At 38.6% G+C, this 23746-nt stretch overlaps 1 protein-coding gene across 1 annotated transcript in view; it reads left to right on the top strand.

Annotated features, from left to right (window-relative positions):
- pde4d (phosphodiesterase 4D, cAMP-specific) overlaps positions 1-23746 on the top strand; it is a 102919-nt gene that overhangs the window by 199 nt on the left and 78974 nt on the right. Inside the window, exons 2-3 of the mRNA XM_035521852.1 lie at positions 8353-8447; positions 15262-15491. Of these exons, the coding sequence (XP_035377745.1) occupies positions 8406-8447; positions 15262-15491 (272 nt within the window). The 5' untranslated portion in view covers positions 8353-8405. The remainder of the gene's footprint in view (positions 1-8352; positions 8448-15261; positions 15492-23746) is intronic.

The raw sequence follows: 23746 nt of genomic DNA, 5'->3' as shown, positions 1-23746 counted from the left end.
AGGGTATGAACCTATGTGAACTATCCTGTTTTGCACATGAGTTTGGCATCTATTTATAAGTATGTGTGTGCAGAAGTGTGCAGTATATCTGTGTGTCTGTGTATGTGTGTGGAGGCGTGCGTGTGGGGGATGTTAATGAATGAGAAGCCCTAAATTAGAAGACGCAGGTACAAGGTGACTTTTGGCAGCCCAACATCCTTTGTAAAGTTCTGGCTAGGAGCTTCTTCCGCTGAAAGACAGGGACCTTTCCTTGCTTTACCATTTCTTTCACTGACTCTAAACACAGTGCTCTGCATGCGATGCCTCTGTATCACACAGCTGTAGATATGAGGCCTGTTTGTGGCTGTTCATCTGGGTGTGCGTTCTGTCCTCTATGATGTCTATGGGAAGTGCTGATGGCTTGTCTTTCCACATGTTTGTGTTCCCTCCTCTAAATGAAGACGTGCAAAACCTTCCTGAAGCTTAACATAGTGTGAATATGAGTGTAGGACTGAATGTTTCAGTTCACATGGCATCTGGTGTTTGTGAGTTACGAAATATAATACTAATACTGGTGCTTAGAAATATAATATTAGACTCGAGCTTCCCAAGTGCTCCTGATGCTTTTAGGATAAGTTAGCTGTCAACTCTACAAACCTTTTATAGTTTCTAAATCATTGCTTGGAAACAATAATTTAATGTAGAAACTACAGCACATTCATTAGTGGCTTTATAACATGGGTACTGGTGCACCTGGGCTACAAATGAGAGCCCAGTTCATAGTAAATGCTTTAGGTAATGTAATGCTTAAGATAACAACAAAACGTTCTCTTTCAAACAGGGTTTTGATTCGTCTTCTTGGCTCTTTCTAACTGCCAACCATGTGGATTTTACGAATTGCCAAATACATATGTACTGGAGAATTTTAATTGAGGTGGTTTTATTTATAGTGACTGTAACGCCAACTAATGATGTCATTTGTGACACCACCCTTTTACATAGAACATCTGTGTTTCTGTCTATAATCGCTTCCTTATGGCTGAGTTTTGTTTACAACACGACTTCATGGCTTACATGTAACTGGTAAGTGATCTGGTAGGATGATTACACTAACTCACAACAGTCCACAAACTCTTCGTTTTGCTCAATGCGAAGGTTAAGGTCCATTGTTGTTTCCAGTGACAATACACTGCTCCCAAGCGGTTAGACCTCCAAATCTCCAATAAACAGATTGTGTGGAAATTGCAGCTTCTCTGTGGAAGTTAAGTGGCTGTCTCTAGTCTGGGTTGAGGTGCACACCTTTCCCCAAAGCTTTCTGCCATGTATTGTTCTTGAGAACAGTGAAACCCTTGTGTTACTGTATGTTAACCTCTTTTATGCAAATGCCTCTTTGTAGTCTGCTGATAATGACAGGGAGGTTCAGAGCAGCCTTCCCCTGCTCTTGGCAACAGATCCCCGTCTGTCTCTCGTCTTCGTGGTGCCCTTCGCTCGGTCTGTTCCCTCAAGTCTCACACTCAGCCCACACTGCACACGATCAATCAAACACAATCCAATGCAGACGCGTCAGCCTCTTTAAAAATAATCTCAAATATAAACAAAAGTTGTACACGACAGGAGAAGGCCAGTGGTAAGGTACTCTCGGCTAGCGCGAACACTGCGTCTTCATAGTAGTGCTATTTAGGGTAAAAGTACTCAGATAGGTGTGAGGTTTAGCAGTGTTTATGCAATCACTGACTTTATCTAGCCCAGACCCCCACATGGCTTCCCAACCAGCCATGCTTGACTGATGTTTTCTCTTGGGACAGGGTGTGGGACCACCTAATTTTCTCTCCAGAAACAGAGATCTGATGTTTTATTTTTCTGCTTCAAGCTTAATCATAGGAAACATGTTACCTTTTTTCAGCTGGACAGTAGATTTGAGTCTGAACAGTGGGTTTGAGCCCAGACAGTGGGTTTCAGCTTGCATAGGAAGAAAACCTAGCCCACATTGAAGAATTATAATTCTTTCTTAATTTTTCAGCTGTTTAAAGCTGTAGTCAAGACTGAGGCCCTAGGTCTTATGTGTCTTAGGATGAAAATGATATGCCAGTCTCTTCCCTTCTTCCAATGTTTTTTTTGGTGATGGATAAAACTAGCTTCTGATTGCCATACATGTGTTACTGAAGCTGTGAGAGGTTGACATGTTTTGAACAGCCTTCTATGAGTAACTTTTGATCAGACATTGGAACCATGAGGTCTGATGTAATGGCTACTCAAGCCCATAACTTCCCCCATGTGTCTGTTGACTAAGGACTGTGTACTGCAGCTGTCTGCGCATCTCGCTGGCCCGTGGCTTAGTCATTGCAGACCACAGCATATACATGGCTCACTCTTACCATTAATGAACAGATGGCTGTCCATCTCAGTGCTGTTCATGTAGGGTCATCTGCTCGGTTTCAGAAATCACACAGTAAAGCTGAAAGAAAAACACCAGAAAGTACACAGTCCCATGGAGGAGGCTTACCGTTATGACCAGCTGACACCAATAAAAAGAGTTTGCAAAAGAAACACATAACTGATCAAATATTGCTCTTTAAAAATGCCACTTCTAGTGCTAAGAGCTTTCCATGTTTTACATGGAAAATACAAGGAGGTGAAATCAAAGAAATAACACCTGCCTCTTTAAGCTCCTCCGTAAAGATACGCTCATGGATAGGCACAATTCCCGACGTCTGAAGGCCATTTCTGTCCTGGAACGAATACAAAGAGAAAGAGAGGAGGCCTTTTCCTAACTCTCTCATGACACATAATGGCTCTCTGAGCTGCCCAGGCTACACAAGGACTCGGCACAGAGTGCCAGGGAAACAGCTGAAATTAAAACACTTTAAATCATGCAGATTAAGGGGATGAACTTGGTTATAATGAGAATTATGAATACAAAAGCAAACACAAAAAATAAGATAAGAAATAAGATGACACAAAACTGAGTGAAGTACAACAATTTTAGATTTTTCACTGACTTGTTGCCATGATGGCATCATTAGGTTAACTTGTCTGTATTGTACTGTACACTGGTCTTCGAGTTTCTATGAATACAACATACATAATATTGCCTGTCACAGATGGAAATCAAGGGGGTATGTATATATTCACACATAATGACTGGTACATATATCCTGAAGTTATTTTGGCCTCAGTCTTGAACTGCACAATTTAAGTACAACTTGCCTGGTTTCCCATGGAAAACTTTCCATAAACAATTATTAACCATTCCTCTGTTTAGTCTGTGCCACTTATGTACAATAGTGAAAAGGAACATTTCGTCTAGGACAAAGTTTAAAAAGCACGGGAATCCTTTTAAATTATGCCGAGAAAAGACTGAACAGCACTGTTATCTAGCATGTAATGTGATGTTATGGGAAAAGGGAAATGCCATATCTCTTATTTGGATTTTTTACATAATTAAATTTTTTTCTTGGAGCTGAAACTTGTACTGATTTTACCAGTAAAAGTATCAGAAGTTTCCGCCTGATTCGTATTTCAGGGAGATACCATGAACGATCACTTAACTTTGAGAAACGGACCCCTTCTGTATAGTGGGTTTCAGTTTGCATAGGTAGAAGACGTAGCCCACAGTGAAGAATTATATTTTGTTTCTAAATAAGCTGTTTAAAGCTGCAAACAAGACTGAAACCCCAAGTGTAATGTTTCTTAGGATGAAATTATGTGCCAGTCCCTTCTCTTTTTTCACTGTCCAAAACTAGGACCATCCCTGGAGAAAATATTCCTTCCACTGCCAGTTTTTAGTTCAAGCCTCACTTCCCTGCACACGTTCTGGTTTCCCCTGCTTTAGAGCTGCTGATCTTGTTCGTCAGCTCACATGAAGCCCTTTGTGAATTAAATCAGGTGTGTTGGGGCAGATGTGTTGGGGCAGGTGTATTCAAACTGAAGGCCAGTGGTTCCTAAGCTATTACATAAATCACCACAGGGAGGAGCCAAAAACCTTCTGAGTGTCCTACCGGAGTTCACGACTTTGCTTAAAGACAAAACAATGTCGAAAATTTCATATAATACTATAAAACTAATTGCCCATTTAAATGTGTGTTTGAAGATCCGAGTTCACTTGAAAGGAGATGCAGTTTTGGATTCACTCCACTGGATACGTGTGCCATCTCACTGCAAATAACACAGTGACTGCAAGAGACAAAACCAATGACATTAAAAACTGGAATTAGATTCAAATCCTGAAACTTTCTACCCATTATATGTTTAGTCGATGATATTGCATAGTGCAAAATGCAAAAGAAACCCATTACATACCTCTCAAGTCTCACACATTAGCCGTAAGACTCAGGCATTTGGCACCAGTCACACAGTCTCACGCCCAACCATTCAAATCTCCCGCATTACCCAAAAGCTCGGCTGTAGAACTAGTTTATAGTTTTGACTGTATTTGATATGTTGCTGTGGCAATAACAAATAAAAGCTGAAATCTAAAGGGCCATGGATTTCAAGCCAACAAGACACGTCTGATTGAGTAATGACCACCCCACCAATATAAGTATATTAGCCTATATATGCATGTAGTATGCTTAAGACTCTTTAACAGACTTTGCATTATCTAAGGACATTCAAGCTATAGAAAACCTATACATTAAACAGAGCTCACATCTGTAACCAGCCACTCTGTACCTAACGTTTTCTTTCTCACATTGAAGGGGACTTTTCATGTCTTGAAATATTCTTTGTTCTTCTTATGTGAAAATGAAGTAAATCAAGTGTGGGGTGCAGAATAAGTCAAAGGTCAATCAGAATAATTATTTTAATTCTCTTCAAAAAATATTTAAAAATATAGGACTAACTGTGTTAAAGACCATTCCAGTGTATTCTGCTTGATCAAATGTCTCAAAATAAGCATCCCAATCCCACACAGTCATATTTTACCAAAGCTTATTAAATAATGCGTCGAGGCATTTTATTCTGTATAAACGATCTATCTCATATATATATTAAAATCGCCAAATAAAAATTTGGAATGTGTTTTTTTTACACTCCAGACAACCTGTAATGTCCTAATTACAGGCAAAAAATATATGAATTTTGATGATGCTTCTGTGCATGGCTCATAAATAAACTGTTTGAAATCTCTCATTTGTTACACTGTTTGTATCTGATGTTTTTGTCATGCAGTCATGATCACAGAGCTACAGTCCCCGTGTGTCTTAAGAAAAGAACCGTCAAGGAGCCATTATAGGCAAACCTAAAATTCCCTCTTAATGTCACGCATATTCAGTTTTCCTATTTTACAAAATGTTCCACCAGAAGCCTCAAGTGTTTTCATAGAGGCAATCTCTTCCAGTAGTTGCGGCCATCGGTGCTTTATTGGGCTGTGGCTCGTGAGTTTGTTCCTTCCCTTGACATCCTCTCAGACAGACATGTCCATTTCTGTTGTTTTTTCAGAACAGTAGGGGTCTGCACTCCCACCATGGGTTTGATCATAGCCTGTCCCTCCTGCCAATACATTTTGTTATGTTTCCAAATTGGGCTAGATACATTTTTATTTCATTTTGTCCCCAAGATAGCAAACAAAAAAACAAAGTGATGCTTTTAAATGAAGTTGTTAGAGGATGGCCTGTGGTGGCCAGACCCAAACAGGCTCATGACAGCAAGTTCTGTTGTTTTTTGTTGTTTTTTACCCTCAAGGGGACAGACCCAGACACTTTTGAAACAAAACTGGAAGACCTAACGGGGGAACAAAAAAGCATGAAGGCTTAAAGACTTCCAGGGCTGGAACAGCCGCGTCACACAGAGAGCCCAAATGTTTGGTCCCAAATCTTCGTCTCCCGGCAGGCTCAACTTACTGACCTCTATTACACTTTTATTGTTTTTCCCAACTTTAACTGAAATCTTTTTTTTCCCCTGAGTGTGGATTATTTGGTTCCTTTCCCTGTATTTCCCTGTATATTTGCTTTGTGCAAAGTTTTGGGGCTAGAGAAGTGGGAAACTTTAGAGGTCTTGGTCAAGGTCGGTTTCCAACCCAAAATGATAACTTGGAAAGCCAGGCTCACACAGCTTAGCCAATTCTCCTTTAAGTGATTTCAGCTAAACAGTTTTAGCCAGTGACATGGTCCTTTTATCCAACAGGGAGACGAGAGCCACTCATTACAGGCTGCATTATTGCCAGTCATTTTGTTAATAGAACATCAAAACAGTTGGGTATTTACTGCATTCTGTCTTCAATTGCTTATTTATATTTAGATCATTTGACAGCTGCTCTTATCCAGAGTATGTGTGCTCCTTGGGAATCAAACACATGAACTTAGCACCTTGTGCTAGCTGCTTGCCATTAATTTTTAAAATTAAAATTTCAAAATAAATGTGGAAGGCGGTTATAATTTTATTAGGTTCCAAAAAAGCAGAACTAATAATTAGAAGAACTAATTACATTTTAGGATATCACCACTTCATATCTCATGCTATGTCCAATAAAAAGCCAAACTACATTATGAAATTACATTTCCAACATAATTAACATCCACCAGATAAACTCGCCTTTTCTCACCTACTACTTAATACATTTGTTTGTTTGTATTTCTATTGAGCCCCTAAACTCCTATAAGATAATATTTTCTTCGAGTTCAGGGCTTTATTGCACAATGTGCTTGCTTTTCTCCAGTAATAATAATAATAATAATAATAATAATAATAATAATAATAATAATAATAATAATAATCACCAATAGCCAATAACAATGGCTACAATAAATTAGCAAAATACACATAATTTCAAATCATTGTTTTATATGTCTTATATATGTTCCCCTGAATAGAAGACAGATTTCCTTCTTGGAAACAAAGTACCCTTGCTTGCTCTCCCACATCCTGACCCTGCTACAGTCTGGCCCACTGCTGGACTAGAGCCAGCATCAAGACAGAAACACAGGCCAGGTCAGGTTCCAGTGCCTGAGAGGACTCTGCGTGGCAGGAAACTTTAGTGTTGCTTCTTTGCTAATATAGATACCCTGCCAGACCACACAATGTCCCAGAGAAAGAACCACAACCATCTCCAATAGTCTTTAAGAGACACCACTGGCATAAACTTACTTCTCACTAAATGCTCAAAACCATTATTGTCCCTCTGCATATATGTTTGGAAAAGGTAGTAAATTCTTTTCTTTACTGAAAAGAAAATGGTTTTCATATTTGTTTCATGTTATTTATATTTTCTTTTGCTGTCAACACTGTTTAATTACCCCACTGTAAATCAACAGTTTTTATTGTTTGCATGTATGTTGAATCCTATTGTTAGTGTCTCCCGATAATAGCTTTCAAAGTTCACCGTGAACGTACTTCATTTATGTACAGTTTACTCAGAGTTGATTGACTTCAGTCAATGATATTTTAACCGGCTTTTCTGGAACCAATAAGTCTGGGGATGTCTGGTCGAGTTACGTCAACTCAGAGCTCAAGGTCAAGTTTAAGGTTTTTATGCTCCATTCTGGTTATATTTTGTTTCAAAGTTCCTTTTCAATATCTCAGCTAGACATTACATTGGCACAGTTAAGCAATGTGATACCTCTTGATTTAGGTTCCTCATGTTGGGTTCCCACTTTGGTAGACTGTCATCAGCAAAATAAAAAAAACTTTGCGATAATTATTTTACTAATTAAAGTAAAAATCTGAATTGCTAAAGTTACAGAATTTTAAAGTATGGAGACAGTTCAGATTGATGCCTGGTAAATCTTCTGTTCTAAAGATATTAATTTTGATATTACATAGTCATTTGAAGTGCAGTGCACTTGGTTATAGTAATATTTGCGACATCTAAAATAATAATTAGAGACCCAAATGAATATATAGTAAATTATCTTGTACATACAAGATAAATAACTTGTTCCCATAAGATAAAAATATCACCCCTCTGTGATGTTACCGTTCAGTAGGTGATGATAACTGTGACTAAAGAGGAACTTAGTGGCAGAGGAATACTCTCCAACCCTACAGACGCAAATCATGGGCCAAGCTAATGAAGTCCTAAGGTCGATGCATTTGAAGTAGCACTGATAACAGCAGACTCTTAATTGAATAATTAGTTTTATATTGATTTTTTGTCTTATTGCTGTTCATTTTGACATCTTAATCTTTTCCTTTGGGAAGCTTGTTTGGTTTGTTGAAGTATTTTTAGGGCTAAATCAACTTTTGCCTTGCCCAGTTCCTCATTTTTTTATATATACCGAATAGCATTATCACAAATAACTTACCTACTGGCTTGTACACTTCACACTGAAATCCTTCTCTGCTTCTATTAAAGTCTGTAGGAGTGTGACAGTTATTCACATTTGTGCAGTGATTTCAGTGGGGATCTGATCCAGTTTTCTCTGTAATCTCTTCCAGGACAGGCTGTTCCCAGAGTCTGTGGCCGCTCACCCCAAGCCGAGGGCCACACTATGCAGGAGAATGCTTGCAGCATCGCATGCCAGATGGAGAGTGTGAGTGCACAGGAGCATATTAGCACAGACGTACGCACAGGAAGTGGTGGAACATGACCACCGTTTATCTCATGTATTGGGACTAGTCAGTGCATTTTGCCAAAAGATGAACTGACTTAGTCCTCAAAAGAGGACGAGACATGCGTTACAGATAAAGAGGAGATCTCTCCGACACATAAACAGCTGCATCACCACGGGATTGTAATTGCTTCAGATTTGAACTCTAGACATATAGTGCAAGTTCAAAAAGCTTTAGTTTGTTCCGTATTATAGTACAGTGAAACAGTAGGTATAAGAAACCACATGCTATCAAATGCATGGTCTGATCTTGTACCGCTTTTCAAGATCCTAGGTAGACATCATTTTAAAGGGAACATGATCATAAATGAATAGACTGGTTTTAGGCAGACACATATGTGAAACATTTACATAAGAAAATTAGAGAAATGTGAGAACTAGTCAAATCTGATTGCATATTGTTGTGTGCCTAACCGTGCCAGAGTATTACAGAGTCCAAGGCCTATTTCCCATCAGATCCATCTCATCATGGAGGCCCATTCCTTTGCTAATGGATAGCTTTAACTAACATTACCTGATAGTCAAAGCTACACCATGGCACCTTTACAACTAGAAGACCCTGTTGTTTTCTACCTGCATATTAGATGTTGATCACGTTTATATAGTTAATGAAAGATAAAATTATTTTCTTCTGAAGCTGTTCACACATTTCAAAACAGTATAGAATGACTTAGAATTGAATGAATATGGAACAAGATATTGCCAAATATGATGATTGCAATTGCCTTGATTTTCCATTCTAATGTGATTAGCACATTTTAATACATTGTAGTGCACCATGCAGAAACACTGTAGTTTGTCATGCTGGGTGATTAGTTATGATATGCCAGAGTGTTCAGCAGAAAGGCAACAAAATAAAAGCTCATAACAGGTATTAATAAGCTTATTTAAGGAATAGAGTTTCCAAAGAATGCTTAAATGTGATCCAATAGACATAGTGGCAAAAAAGCATCATTTGTATTGACCTTTCAAGGGCAGAGTTCTGGCAGAAGTGCGCTGAACTAAATCTTGATTCAGGTAAGATATAAGCACTGTTGCTCTGCAACCTTAGTGCCACATTTGACACCACTGACCATAATGTACTTTTAGATAGACCGTAATGTACTTTTAGGTAGATAGGAAACTAGGAAGAACTCTCCAGAATAATTTAAATGTAAATCATATCTAGAAGGCAAGGGCTTTTTGGCTCCATTGGCAATTACAAATCACAGTGAACTGCCTTGACGTGTAGGTTCCCCCAAGGATCAATTTGTGTGCCCCTTCTATTCAACTATTCAGTACCATTAGGACAAATGCAAGATAGCACACAGCCAATCATATCTATGCTGAGGACACCCTAATCTGCATAGTTATCTCTCCTAGCACCTATGGACCCACAGACATTGCATGAATGCATAGAGTAGTATCAATATGTGATTATGCCAGAATTTCTTCCAGCTAAATAAGGCCAGAACAGAGAGAATTCTGTTTGGTGCCAAATATGAAAGACTCTTAGCCAAACTTCAAAATCCCAAAAACCATGTTAGAAATCCGGATAATACTAGACACAGCATATCCACCACCTCAAAAATATACAGCTACCTTTAAAAAATTCAAATGAATCTACACAATCTAGAAAAAAAACATTCCCATCTTCTATTCAGTCTGGACTACTGTAGTGGGCCTCTTTTTGAATGCAGCTGCAGTTGATTCAGAGCATTGCTGCTAGAATGGTAACCAAGACAAAGAGGTCTCAGCATATTACCCCTATTCTCAGTTACATTAGTTTCCAGTTAGCCACAGGACTGTTCTTAAAGTGCTACTAATTATTTATAAATCATTAAATTGCTTAGGACCTAAATACATCTCTGACATGCTAGATGAATGTAAACTCAATAGGCCTCTTAGATCAATAGCAATTGGTCAATTATTAGTGCCTAGAATTAGAGCAAAAAACATTGAGACAGCTGCAGCTACCATGCTACCCTGTGCTGGAACCAGCTCGCAGAAGAGCACAGAAGTTTTTAATTATACACTGAAAACATTTTTTTCCTATGCCTTTGATAAAAAAAAAAGTGGTTTAGATTTTTATGATAATTAACTTTAAGCATTTTTCCTTTTATCTTTAGATTTTATATATTATTTTTTAAAGGTCTATTTATTTTAATGATCTTATCTGTTATTGCTCTATGTAGTCTAATTATTCTTTACCTATAGCACCATAAAGGATATCTGTGTATGATGTGTTATATGAATATGAATGTCCTGGCCTGGTCCTGACTTTGTGCAACTGCTAGTGTGCACTGCAGACGTTTATGGGCAAATGAGATATGAGAAGCTGCATTCATCGGTTTTGACATGCTGCACGTTTCATTGGGAATTCAACATGCTCCACTTCCTGTATGATTTGAGCTCAAGTGACAATAGCCAACTACTGACCACAAAAAGAAGTCCATGGATTTTCAGTTTGCCAATAATAGACATACACTTTAATTTTCAGTTTTTTTCCTTTGTGCAGGAAATGCACTCCTGCTTTAGATCTCAAAGACAAACATTATCATGGCTTAATAATTATTCAGTTTCATACTCAATATATGTTTAATCCCAGTTACACTGCAATTACATATAGACCATTAAATGGGCCCAGCATATAAGGACAGGGGAGGGGTGTTGTCCGTAGTAGCCATGACCCACTTAATTCATATTTAATAGTCTGACAAATGCAGTGCAGGCCTGCCCAGCTGCTGCTGAGATAACTGGAATGCTTGCATCCTCAACACATCTGTGGCAACAGACCATGAACTATATCTAACGTTTGGTTATTTACCCTCTTATTTATTCAGAGTCTTCTGATGTGTTGCATATTTCTCCCAGGTAATAAGATTAGGGTGGCGTCTGTGAGAGGGAGCGAGCATCGGCAGGTGTGTTTCCTGTGAAGCTCTCCCGCTCCCCTCATGTGTCTCCAGGATTTGGGGATAGCTGTGTGCAGCCCGTCTCTTCAAACAGACGATGTTTGTTGCTCTTCAGGACATAAGCACCGCCACCTGGGTAGACACATGGTTTCCCAGCATGCCTTGGTATCATTCAATTTGTAGCAGACGCTGGGGTTTTCATTGGAAAATGAAATGGCCTGGGTCCAAGGAATTAAAATATTTTATTAAGTAATATATCTGTAGATAAGACATCAACAAAAGCTTTTAGCACCAAACCATTGTTTCTGTCACTTGGTTATGATGCTTTAGCGCATGCAGTGTAGTGATGGTCCAGGGATGCACAGGGAAAATCAAAACCAGAATATTTCAGTGTTACTCCATGTCATATAATGAAAAGTTGACAGACATGGGTGGTGAAACGCAGCTGGCATGATATTTTGAACTTTATTCGGGTCTCAAATGGAAAACAGCATTTGTGAAAATGATGTGAAAATACTGCAAACAATATTCAACAGCAGCAGGACAAAGACAGTTCTGAAGTAAAGGCGCTGACCACTACAATTCTGCTGTGGAGGAAGTGCCAACGACTTTTCACATTTCCAGACATTTAACTGATAACAATACCAAACCTTGGAAAATCAATATTATTGAATTATGGTCAAGAGCAGACTTATTCCTCATTGTATAAATGCAAAATATGAGAAAATGCCAAGTGCATTATGGCCGGGATTTTTTTAGCCTTGTGCCTCTAGAAAGTCAATTCTCCAGGAAGTTGCAATGGCGTGACAAATGGAGTTTTTTGCTGTCGTGGGAAAATGTGTTAATGTTGAAGGTCAAACCAAAGGAAGAGGCATTCTGGACTCCATGTTTCATGAGACTCATACTGTTTGGCCACCAGCATGATCTAATTAAAGTCAATGAAGTCATTAATAATGAAAGAAAGGATGATTTTTATGAACTCGCCTAAGGGGAATAATTTCAATAGAACCATACGTTCAATAGAACCATACGTTCAATAAAACCTCCTTACAGACTTTCCAGTGGACCCTTTGTCATTTATTGTCCTAATGTCTGTGACATAAATTCATTATGGGGTGGGAAATAATCTGAATATATCAGTGTAAAACAGTGACCAGAGGTTACGATAAGTCTAAATATAATTGTGGTTTAAATTGTTACCATGCTGCATGTTGGTAAAACACAGGAATCTGCTGAAGCATGTTGAGTGGACTGTTGCATTTCCCATATGCCCCAGGGCTGTTTAGAGAAAGCAGATCTCTCTGTGGCTGATCGATACAAGTGTATGTCCACAGGGCGGGGAGGAACATATTCTCCCAAGCAGGGTTCCAAGCGAAGGTGGAGTTGACAATCGTGACAAGAATGAAAAAAGATTTTTCTTTAAATCTTTTTTCCTGATAGTTTGTCGAGTTAGTGATTCCAGCTTACACTTGAAAAACAAAATGTGACACCCTTGCTCCTAGGTGCTTCTGATTGGTAACAGGGAGACAGTGACAGACAGAGAGGGAAGGGGTTAAATCACAATGTGCATTCTTTATTCATTTTATTCCCTCATGCAAGGCTGCTACTGACTTAAGATTTTCAGATGATTGGTCATGCGCAGCTGTTCCTGAAATGCTTAATAATGATTGACACAACAATATAAAAATAAATTAATAAACAAAAGATCTGATGGTGTGGTGAAGCAATAGGCCTCTGCACTTAGCATGCATGAGCTGGCCTGATCGTGTCTCTGGGCTCTGATCCTTACTCATACCTGCAAAACTTCTGCTTTTAGCCTCCAGTAAAGAAGAACTGGACTTACTTTATGTTTTGAAAGGATTTAAATCCTTTCAAAACATACCCACACAGGGCAGTGGTAGCTCATTGGTTAAGGTACTTGACTTGTAATTGGAAGGTTGTGGGTTTAAGCCCCACCGCTGCCAAGTTGCGCCCCTGAGCAAGGCCCTTAATGCTCAAGTATAAAAGCATATAAAATGAATGTATAAAATCATCAGGGAAGTGTGTGTGTATATATATATATATATATAGCATAGTGGGGATGGTTGTAATGCTTTTTGTTTAAGCACCTATAACTCACAGATTATATGTGGTATAGCTCTCAAATATTTACACAAACTACTTTTATTTGTCTACTGCAATTAGGGATGTTTCTGATTTCTCCAGCTATTACACAGAATTCATTAATTGATGCCTAATACAAGGAGTTCCATTGTTACAACCCACCCCACTGCCAGGGTAAGTTGTAACACAACCTGGGGTAACAACGAGACTGAAATTTTAAAAATTGAGACCACACCACAAAATATGCATGTAAATCAGTTATTTGTGCATACTCCAGCACTTCACTGTCTAGTGGTAGTATTTGAATACATACAAATGATGTCATTATGTGCTTAGTTACATTTTTTTTTAAATGTTACAACCATTCCCACCCTGTCAGCCATTGTTGAGCTGTAGCAGCATGGTGGTTTGAAATTAGCATAGATAAAATACCTCACATTTTACCTAAAGGATATAAGAGTTATAATTATATAAGTCTTTAATAGTTATATGATTTCAACCTCAACAGTATCAGTACAAAATATAGAATTGGTCCAAAAATTTTTTTTTTTTCCTTTTGCAATTAAACATGCAGAGTCAGGAAGGAAGTTGTCATACATGATACTGATCACATAATTCTGAGGTCAACCCTTATTGGTAAAAGTGATGCTGTTGCCGCTATCCCATTGTTACAACCATACCTGGTCTCACCTATCTCTTGCTAAAATCTTCCTAATGTTCTAAGCGTTACCGAGACTTTTTCTTGGTCCTTGTTGCTCTAGGTAACCTTGTTCCTGTGTTTACATTTGCCTGCCTTTTAACGATTAATGATTATGGATTTGCCTGTGATAACTGCATCTGCATGTCTTCTGGAACATTCTGCCAGTCCTGGCAGTGATTCCTGGATAAAGCCCAGAAACATGTCTCAGCACATGTACCCTTTTAAAAACAGTACATTTTAAAAACAGAGCCATAATTGAATTAAAATTTTGTTTATTAACAAGTGCATATCCACTAGGACCAAGACTATAAAGAGATACACATGAAAACATCTCATCTAGTTCCTCTAACCTAAATAAATACACCAAATGGGAAGTCTTGAAACACCGGTTGAAACGTTTACTTGAGAAAAATTTCGTTTTTGTTCAGACCTTCAGTTTAATTCTGTGGTCAGTAATCAGTAATGACTTGTGGAACTGCACGAGGCGAGATGAACCTCTGAGATCCTGGCTGGAGTTTGGAGCTGAGCGGACATGTAGACTGTGCCCCTCATGCTAATGGGGCAAGAGAGAAACGCGCGTGTGTGTGTGTGTGTGTGTGTGTGTGTGTGTGTGTGTGTGTGTGTGTGTGTGTGTGTGTGTGTGTGTGTGTCTGTCGTGTGTCAGAAAACAGATACCCGTGCAAATATATATGAAAACTAGCTAGATGGGAGAAGTATTACACAGGGTCTTTCTCTCAAACTTCAACTATTACATAACATTATTCAAATTGGTTTTAGAGTCTGGAAACCTCATTTCTTCTCTCATCTTATATACAGTAAATCTTCTTTAAGTCTATAAAACATGTGGTAAGTGCGTGGTAAAAGGCTTTGATTTTCTCTCTGAACCGACTGACTGACCATTTTTAGACTGATGAAAGTGAAACCCTAAATCATGAAAGTTTGCTCATAGCAGAAGACAACAACAACATAAGCGAAAGCCTCATCTGGGCTTCAGTCTTGCCCAGGGTACGCATCCTGCTGACACCGTCTGTCTCTCCCACAGGTGTCAGACTCGTCTGAGTCTCCTGAGGCATGTCTGCTGACATGCATGGAACCATTCGCCGTGCGCAGGCTGTCATGTCGCAGCGTGCAACTGCCGCCTCTGGTCTTCCGACAGGCGCAGCAGTACTACTGTGAGAGGAGGGCGGAGGCGGAGACTGGACAGCCCCGCCCCACCTTCCTCCCTCTGAGAGCTCCACCCCTCATTGCCATCACCTCTGCAGAGAGCAACAGGTATGCTTCATTCTGATGCTTGTGAGTTCATTCTGATACTGGTGAGCAACTCAGAGTAGCCCAATCATGATGGGACTGTCTCTGACATGTTCTGTCTCTGTGGAGGCTACTGTCGCTGACATAGGCCTACACACAAATCCATCTATTTGAAACAGAAACATATTCTTGTGAAAGCTGATTTATTTTTGTTTGAGGTTGGAAAATAGCCTAGAAACGGTGATCCTGATTTTTTTAAAGGAGAAGTTTTCCTCACATTCTGCAGCTTTTTTGATCCGTTCTGGTTATTAACATGCACATCTCATGAGTACCTGCTTCATGTATGCTTTGAGCTGGAATCACCTACGATGTGCTCTAGATGGTGAACCCTGGTGACTGGAGTGAGGTTCTAAGTCATGTAATGGTATTTTTGTAATCACTGGCTAAAAAACAGGTGCCATGGTTTCTGTGAGAATTCAAATGTGCATTGTGTATTGTACAAAGCATACACTAGGATAGCCATTCATTTGCGTTATGCAAATACCACTGAGTGTTACCATTGAACTATTCTTTATGTGTCTCAACAATTTTTCTGTTGATGAAAACATACTTTAACTTCTCATTTGGCATCTACATGAAAAAACCTTAAAAGTTACAAATGGTTGGATTCCAAAGAAGTGTCACTGATTGGATCACAAGTTGGCAGGACCACTGGCTCCAACTGCAGCAAACCATTCTGGACTCTTTGCTGTTTTATGTGTGACACATTATACTCTAAACAGAAGGAAGCAATTCCGAGACATAGCAGTCCTCAAAAACAGTCCTCAAACACAGTGCTTGCTTTGTGAGATAAAGTTTTAAATGATAAATTAGGCACTCAAATAGCTAATAGTGTCTTTTGAAGAGAAACTCAGGGTTTATATATTTCAGACATTATATATTAATTTTTGAATTATGTATGTATTTATTTATTTATCTAGCATCATTGCAAGTATTTAAAAAAAAACAAATTATTTCGTTACTTGAAAAGTTGCAAAACAGGACCAGAAAAGCAGAAGTACCCTCTTAAAATCACATTATTATAATATTAGAATTCATTATACATTATTATATTAATTGGTAACTTTAAGAGTGACTCAGGTGAACAGCTGAGTTACAGGTTACATTTGCATTCTTCATATAAAATTGACCCCTTAATATAATCATATTACAAAATGAAATTGAGCTCTATATTTACAAACCAAATTTAATCTGGGCCCAGAAGATATAGCCCTGTGTAGCTGAATCAACCACTATTAATTCACTATTAATTCAGTCATCGAGAGGCTCAACCCCAAAGAAAGAATGTGTCTTCTTTGCAGTGAGCATTACAAGGGTTATAAGGAAAATAACTGTCAGAAAAAGGTCATTATTGTTATTGTTTATCTAACACTGATAAGATAAAAGACTCATCTAGAGGCCATGCTCTATTTTTGGCTATCTTTGTAAATGCTCAATGCCAAGCACCACATAAGTTAAACGGATACACTACATTGCATTTCAATCCCAAAACAGGTACTGTACATTAAATAAGTAGGCAGCATGATTTGGGTTAAAATAGGTTTCAGCAATGCTAGTCTAGATTTCCAGAGATTTCCATCATCTGGGGCCATCACATGGGCGCTCTTGAAATGTGGACTGAATGGTTTAATTGAGGCACAGTGAGGACAACGGGATATCAGATAAGAGATGAATATATCTGCTATGTTTCATGTGCACTTATCCGTTATATTAGAATAGTCCACCTACATTTTTTTATTAACAATCCTATTAGGTGGGAGGGGAGGATGAATTATAATTGCAGAATAACCCTGGAGAATGCACAGCTGTGTTGTCATTCAAGTGTTATTGGACAGTACTGCCTGACTCTGCTGGTTGTAACCACTCAGATTCTACTTCTCTCAGTTCATAGTGAGACATAGCAGATAAAGACTTTTTTATACTAAGCTCAGGGCACAATTTCATTGTGATTACAATTTAGATGGACAGAGACATTGGCATCATTTAGAAGATAGATCCAATTTTACCACAACCTTCTGTTCTCGAGATTCAGTTCAATAGACCTCTTGCACATTGAATTCTGGGTAAAATCACCAGCACATCAGCAATAGCAAAGCGCACCTCATTATGGGTCATTTTGATTATTGAAAATGACATTGAGGGCACGTCTGCTGTGTGCCCTGACCTGAAGCTTCACTGCGTTAGGCCATCCATTCACCTCTTCCTTCAAGCTTATTCAAGCAGCAATATTAGTATTTGCTGATTGTGAACTTCGTGAAGTTTGCATTAAGATTTTTCATTGAAAATAGACTCTATAAAATATGCTTATATTTGTTAATTATCCATGTGTAATAATGGCATAGTGTAAAAGTTGATGTGATTGTTATACATTTATATACTGAGTTGTCTGATTCCAAACTTTGCCATCAAGGTAAGTCAATACAGTGTATCAGAGGCCTTCTGGTTCCTACGGTCCCTTATCCTACTTTTTATACTTGTTTTTTCACTTTGTAAGCTGGAAGAAGAATATCTTTTGGCCAAATTTTCCCATTCCCCAAAGGCATATATGAAGATGAGAATATGAGCTCAGCGTATTTCTTTCATGTTGTTTGTTCGTTTATTTGTTTTGTTTTCTATCTAAGATAAACATTTCAACACTTTTTCAACTGGCTGAGCTATGGTGTTATTGTGCCGTCGTGCGTCTACCTTAAGAGAAATGCTGCTTGGTTCTACTTTGCTCGGTTACAAACACTCGTCTTGTGTTTGCCTTCCTGTCTGTGCTGGTGGCAGATGTAGGCAATGTTCAGAAATCAGCCTCATGGCTGACCCTAACCCATGTGTGAAATGAGGGGGTACAAGAGAATCCTGCCTGATTGAGTAAGAGCAACAAAAATAAAAAATAATAAAAAACAGAACAGATTTACTGTCAATAGCAATTTTGTTGTAAAATTCTGAACTTTGGCACTTTTTGTTGTATTTTTTTGTTGTTGTTGTTTTTTTCCAGTGTTTGGATTTCACACCTATAGTAAAACTTGTGTGACCATCAGCAGCGCCGTCATCTGAGAGGAAACCTGAGATTGATTGTGTTGTTAAATGAACTGACAAGCTAGTTTACTCCTGACACCAGTTTATTCCAGTTTATTCCAGTTATAGCCTACTTTATTGATCCCTAAAGTTTATAATTGCAAATTAAGCAAAGGACATGTTGCACCACACTCGGAATAAACATAAAGTGACTCATATACGTTATACGTTTGTAAAATAAATTATATGTTTTTACACAAGCGTCCCACTGAATAAGCGTTGTAACCACGCCTAGTGGGCGGTACCTCAGTCCCACTGAGTGCGCGTTCGCTCTGGAATGCTTCTTTCTTGACTCCGCCTTGCAAAAGTGGGCGTGGTCTTCGACGCACAGACCCTATATAGGCAGACGCGCGCTCCTGCCAGTATTAGATGCCCGAGCACTAATTGAGGAGCTTTCTCGGTACACTTTATCATGTGCTGTTACGGCACCGTTTCTAAGAAGGCAGTGATGAAAATGTAGATATTTTAAAAATATGACTTTTAAACGGCTGGATAGGTTTAGCCGCTGGACCAGTGTGCGACAATGAACCGCAGACGTACCATTTGCGCAAGACAAAAGCAATAGTTTCGACTAGTACTAGTACTAGGACATTACAACGTAAATTAATATTATTTTACAGGTAACGCAGTTGTGGTAACTTAAGTCTTTTGTGATAAAAATGGATGTTTTGGAAATGACGACGAATTTGCATTGTGCTTCGCGAACTTTGTCAGACTAATTGCATAGTAACAAAAGATAAGTTGTCTGTCTCTTTATCCAATCCAAACAATAGTAAGCGACGATGGATTCCGGTGGCCAAGTAGCAGCATCATGCTTAGTTTGTAACAGCAGTGGCGACGGAGGCGCCGGGGAAAATGCCCAAGCCCCCAAACATTTGTGGAGGCAACAGAACCAATTAGCCCTTCAGCGTCAACACTGCCATGGATCACACAAGACCACCCGGGTAAGGCAGAGGGGCTTCTCGGACAACGAAAAATACCTCAGTCCAAGGACAATGGACCGTACGCACGCTATAGATACTGGCAGTCGCCCTGGTTTGAAGAAATCAAGAATGTCTTGGCCATCATCCTTCCAAGGACTTAGACGGTGAGACATTGTCTGAATTGTCTAATGCAAAACGGGTTGATTTGTTTAGAAATTCTAAATAATTAAAGTTAGAAACAAGCCCTGAATTTGTTTTACACAGCAAGATGTTAACTTTTAACAATAGTTGTCCGGACTATGATTTAGGACTGTGATCCTTTTCCCCCAAAAGGAGTTTAATTACTATAGGGTTAATGTTTTAGGAGCGTTACAAGGCGAACGTTGACTGATCTGTGTTTCTACCAGGATTGTTAAGGTTTTGGTTCTAGTGGCGACGTGAGGCTCTCTGAGCTCACAGATGTACTTGCGGGTACCACTTAGCGCTTCTCTTCTTTTATCGCAGATCCAGTGCAGGCACGCATGGACGGCTAACGATACAGAACGTACATACTCTCAATTTATCACAAAGTCTGAGACATTAACTTATACAGTAATTGTATGATGAACAACATGGCTTTAGATTACACGATCAATGCAGAAACTAAGCAACTGAACAATAAAATCTGAGCGCCACGTTGACTGGCCGTCACTGTCCACGAGCAAGAGCCAACGCGCAACTTGTGAAGTGCCTACAGTTGAAATAGTTTTTAAAAGATTGCAGTGATTAGAGTGCCTTAAGACGTCTTCGCTATGAATAAAGATGTAGGAATGAACACCAACCGCCCCAGGGAACCATTTTTAGTTGTGACCTCCTTTGCGCTTGGAGATGGGAACGCGCCCGTTAGTGGCCGTACCCAGAAGTCCGCTTCATGGCACCAGAGCAGTGCTCTGTATAAAAGAAAAAACTAGCGGATTTAGCACCACACACTTAAACTTAAATGTAGGTGGCACCAGGTATAAACCATAGCATCCAGAAAGTCATTTCCACATTTCCACGTTTTACACAAATAATTTACATTGCATAAATTATGTCTATGGCGTAGCATGTTCCCCTGCGTCTGTTGCTAGTCGTATCTATGAGCTCTCTGAGATATTTTAATGCATCACGTACACAATTCTAGCTCTGATCAATCTGTCATAAAGGCTCAAACCAAGCGAGGTAATGGTTCAGAAGTATGGCCATCTTTATCTGTCCTGTTTTCTTGTCATCCCTCACCTCTCCCCCTCTCTCTCTCTGTAACTCACACACATACATATACATTGCACCTGTTTACCTGTTTTCTGTGTAAGGATGTGTATGACATCCTCCTCAAGGAACAGGCAGGACATCAAATAGGTCAGTTCAGAGGGTCAGCTCATATAATGTTTTAATTGTATAAAATACATAACTTATTTTACATAATTCTGATTGATTAATTACTTAGAGTTTGTAGGAATCCTGATACATTTTAAGAAGCATGTGTTATGCTAAGTAATTCTAGCAGAAATAAACCCTGCTGAAAGGAAAGTAAACATTTCTGCAATATCTGTATTGCAAATGGCAATTGTAATAACGATTAACAAACAGCTCAGTGTGCAGGCCTAATGACAATGTGCGTCAGTATAAGATTGAAAGTGCAAAAAAACAAGTCCTGACACTCAGTTACCCATTGGTTTATAGGTTAATTGTGGTCCATTTCCTCATTACGGAGATTCCTGGTTTTCCTTTGGGATATTTGGAGATGATGAACTTGATATCCCGCTTTTAGACATGTTAGGTCATGTCCATCTTGCATGACTCACCCCTAAATGATGTCATAAGTTACACTAAAATCAAAGCACCACATTCACCATTTTTAAATCTAAAATATATTAAATATTTCCAAAATCATAAATGTCAAATTTCAAGGATTCTTTTTTGCCATTTGTTATTAATCTATTATTATTAATCTCCTCAGAAAAAAGTGTCCTGAAGAAATAAATAATGATCAAAGGAATTTGTTTTTAGATTAGATGGTTAAGACCCAGTTTCCCAGACACCAATTAAGTACAGTCCTATACAAAAAATGGCTTTTCAAATGGAAAGCTCAGTCGTGACAGCATAGTCTGTGTAACTCTACTGATGAAAGCTCCTGTTTGAGTTCATGTATTTTGGTGTCTGATTGCTGTGATTTTTTTCTTCATGAAGAAGCATTTTAAGTAGCTTTATGCTAATAGACATTTTTTAAGAGAGCATATTAAAACATGAATTGTGGGATTGACTGAGTTGAATTAAGAGGACTGAGAGGCCAGATGGAGACATCAGACAACAAAAAAGAAACATGTAGAACAAGTGTCAAGTTCACTTTTTCATTATAAACCATATTGAAGTTGTTGTTTTGCACCTCATATAATCATGCATAACCTTACAGATAGCTTTAGTATTACAAATCATAACCACTTTTCTCCAGCGTTCACTGGATTTGGACACAGTCCAGTATCACATTTCAACTTTCTGATTTTTGCGTGCATGTAGCCAAGAGTGCATATTTTCAAAAATGCACAACAGTGTCAATAAAAACTAATTGAAAGCATAGTTTACTGTTAAGAAAAACAAGAACCGCTTCTGCAATACCAGTGTGATCTGACATCAGCCACTGCATTTTCACCAAGAAAAACCCACGCAGGGATCCAGAAAAAGAATGCACGTTTATGTTTATGTTTTCTTTTGAAATGTAGTTTCAAAAGTAAATAGATAGCTTCAGCAACTACAGCATCTTTGCTTATTATATGCACCTGCTGCGCACCTGCCGTGCTTACCTTTATAAGAAATAAAAATGAAAAAATCATTACTCAAGTTTAATATGAGAATGCCATGAATCATTTCTCATTTCCTGCTCTGAAATAAAACACTAAAAATTTTAAAATAAAAAAGAAATTAATTTTTTAGTTGTTAGGTTTTTGTTAGTTAACATAACATTCTTATCATAACATTAAATTCTTAGAAAGCATCATACACTTTACCATAAATTCTACATAAACAATTTAACATTTGTTAGGTTTTGATCCAGTATCATTAATATTACAGTAATATGAAATGTGAGGTGGAGTGTGAAGAGGCTCTTGGCGCTCTCTGTAACCTTTAGAGACAATGTTTTATTTATTTAAGGAACGTTTGAACACAGGCCTACAAAAAGGGTTTAACAGTGCATAATCCAGAAATTGTACCTCAAATTTCTTTAGGGATCGCATGCAGCCAATGAATTAAAAATAACTCATGATCGAATGTTGTGAAAGTGTGGTCACTATTCAGTGACTTTCACAGAAAGACAGTTATCTATTTGGTCCCTGAACACTGTCTTTAGAGTTATGATTCTATACCTGTCTTTGCTTTGAAAATGGCTAGCACAGCTGGATGCACATACAAACTCACTCTCATGCCCATATAAGACTGATTTTCAATGCCATATCCCAAAACCAGACAGATCATTCAAATGTGCAATAGAACTACAGATCAAATCTGGCTGCTGCTAGAGGTCTGTCTGACCTAAAAAATAAAAAAAACAACCCAAAACATAATAACTCAGTGCAAAGTAATTACAGATTTCAAACCAAGTTTCCTGGATTTGTTTGGTGTGAACAATGAACTGTAGCTCAATAACTAGAAATGCAGCTTCATCCTGGAACTGAGTGCATTTGGTTCTTTGGTTCTTTGCCCCACTGCTCAATGTGGAATTGACTCCATTGTGTTGTGGTCTTCCAGACCTGATGAATTTGTCCAAGCCAACTGAGTTTGATGCACACACACAGACATGCGCGCACGCACACACACACACACACACACACACACACACACACACACACACACACACACACTCACAATCACGCACATACATGTACACACCTACACACACACTCACACACATATCCACAACCACTCACACACAAACACATAGTTGATTGTACCACTATATCTGTTTATACTATAAAAAACAAAACAAAAAAACATTTGTAGCATATCTGTAGACTGATGTGATCTGTAATGATAAATGCAAATTTAGAAGAGATTGTCCATCCTGTGTACAGGTCATCACTGAGGAGTGTGAACACAGGTTTAAAAAACTGTTGAAAACCAGCAGTTGAAGAACTGACGAAATTGCAAAGCTTCCTTTAGGCTGACTGTCTGCATGGATCAATACTGTGTTTGTGTGCTCCAGGCTCGTGCCTTCCCTGC

The sequence above is a fragment of the Electrophorus electricus genome, chromosome 23, assembly GCF_013358815.1.
Source record: "Electrophorus electricus isolate fEleEle1 chromosome 23, fEleEle1.pri, whole genome shotgun sequence".
Lineage (NCBI taxonomy): Eukaryota > Metazoa > Chordata > Actinopteri > Gymnotiformes > Gymnotidae > Electrophorus > Electrophorus electricus.
Note: the sequence above shows the minus strand (reverse complement) of the source record. Positions and strands in the feature narration are given on the sequence as shown.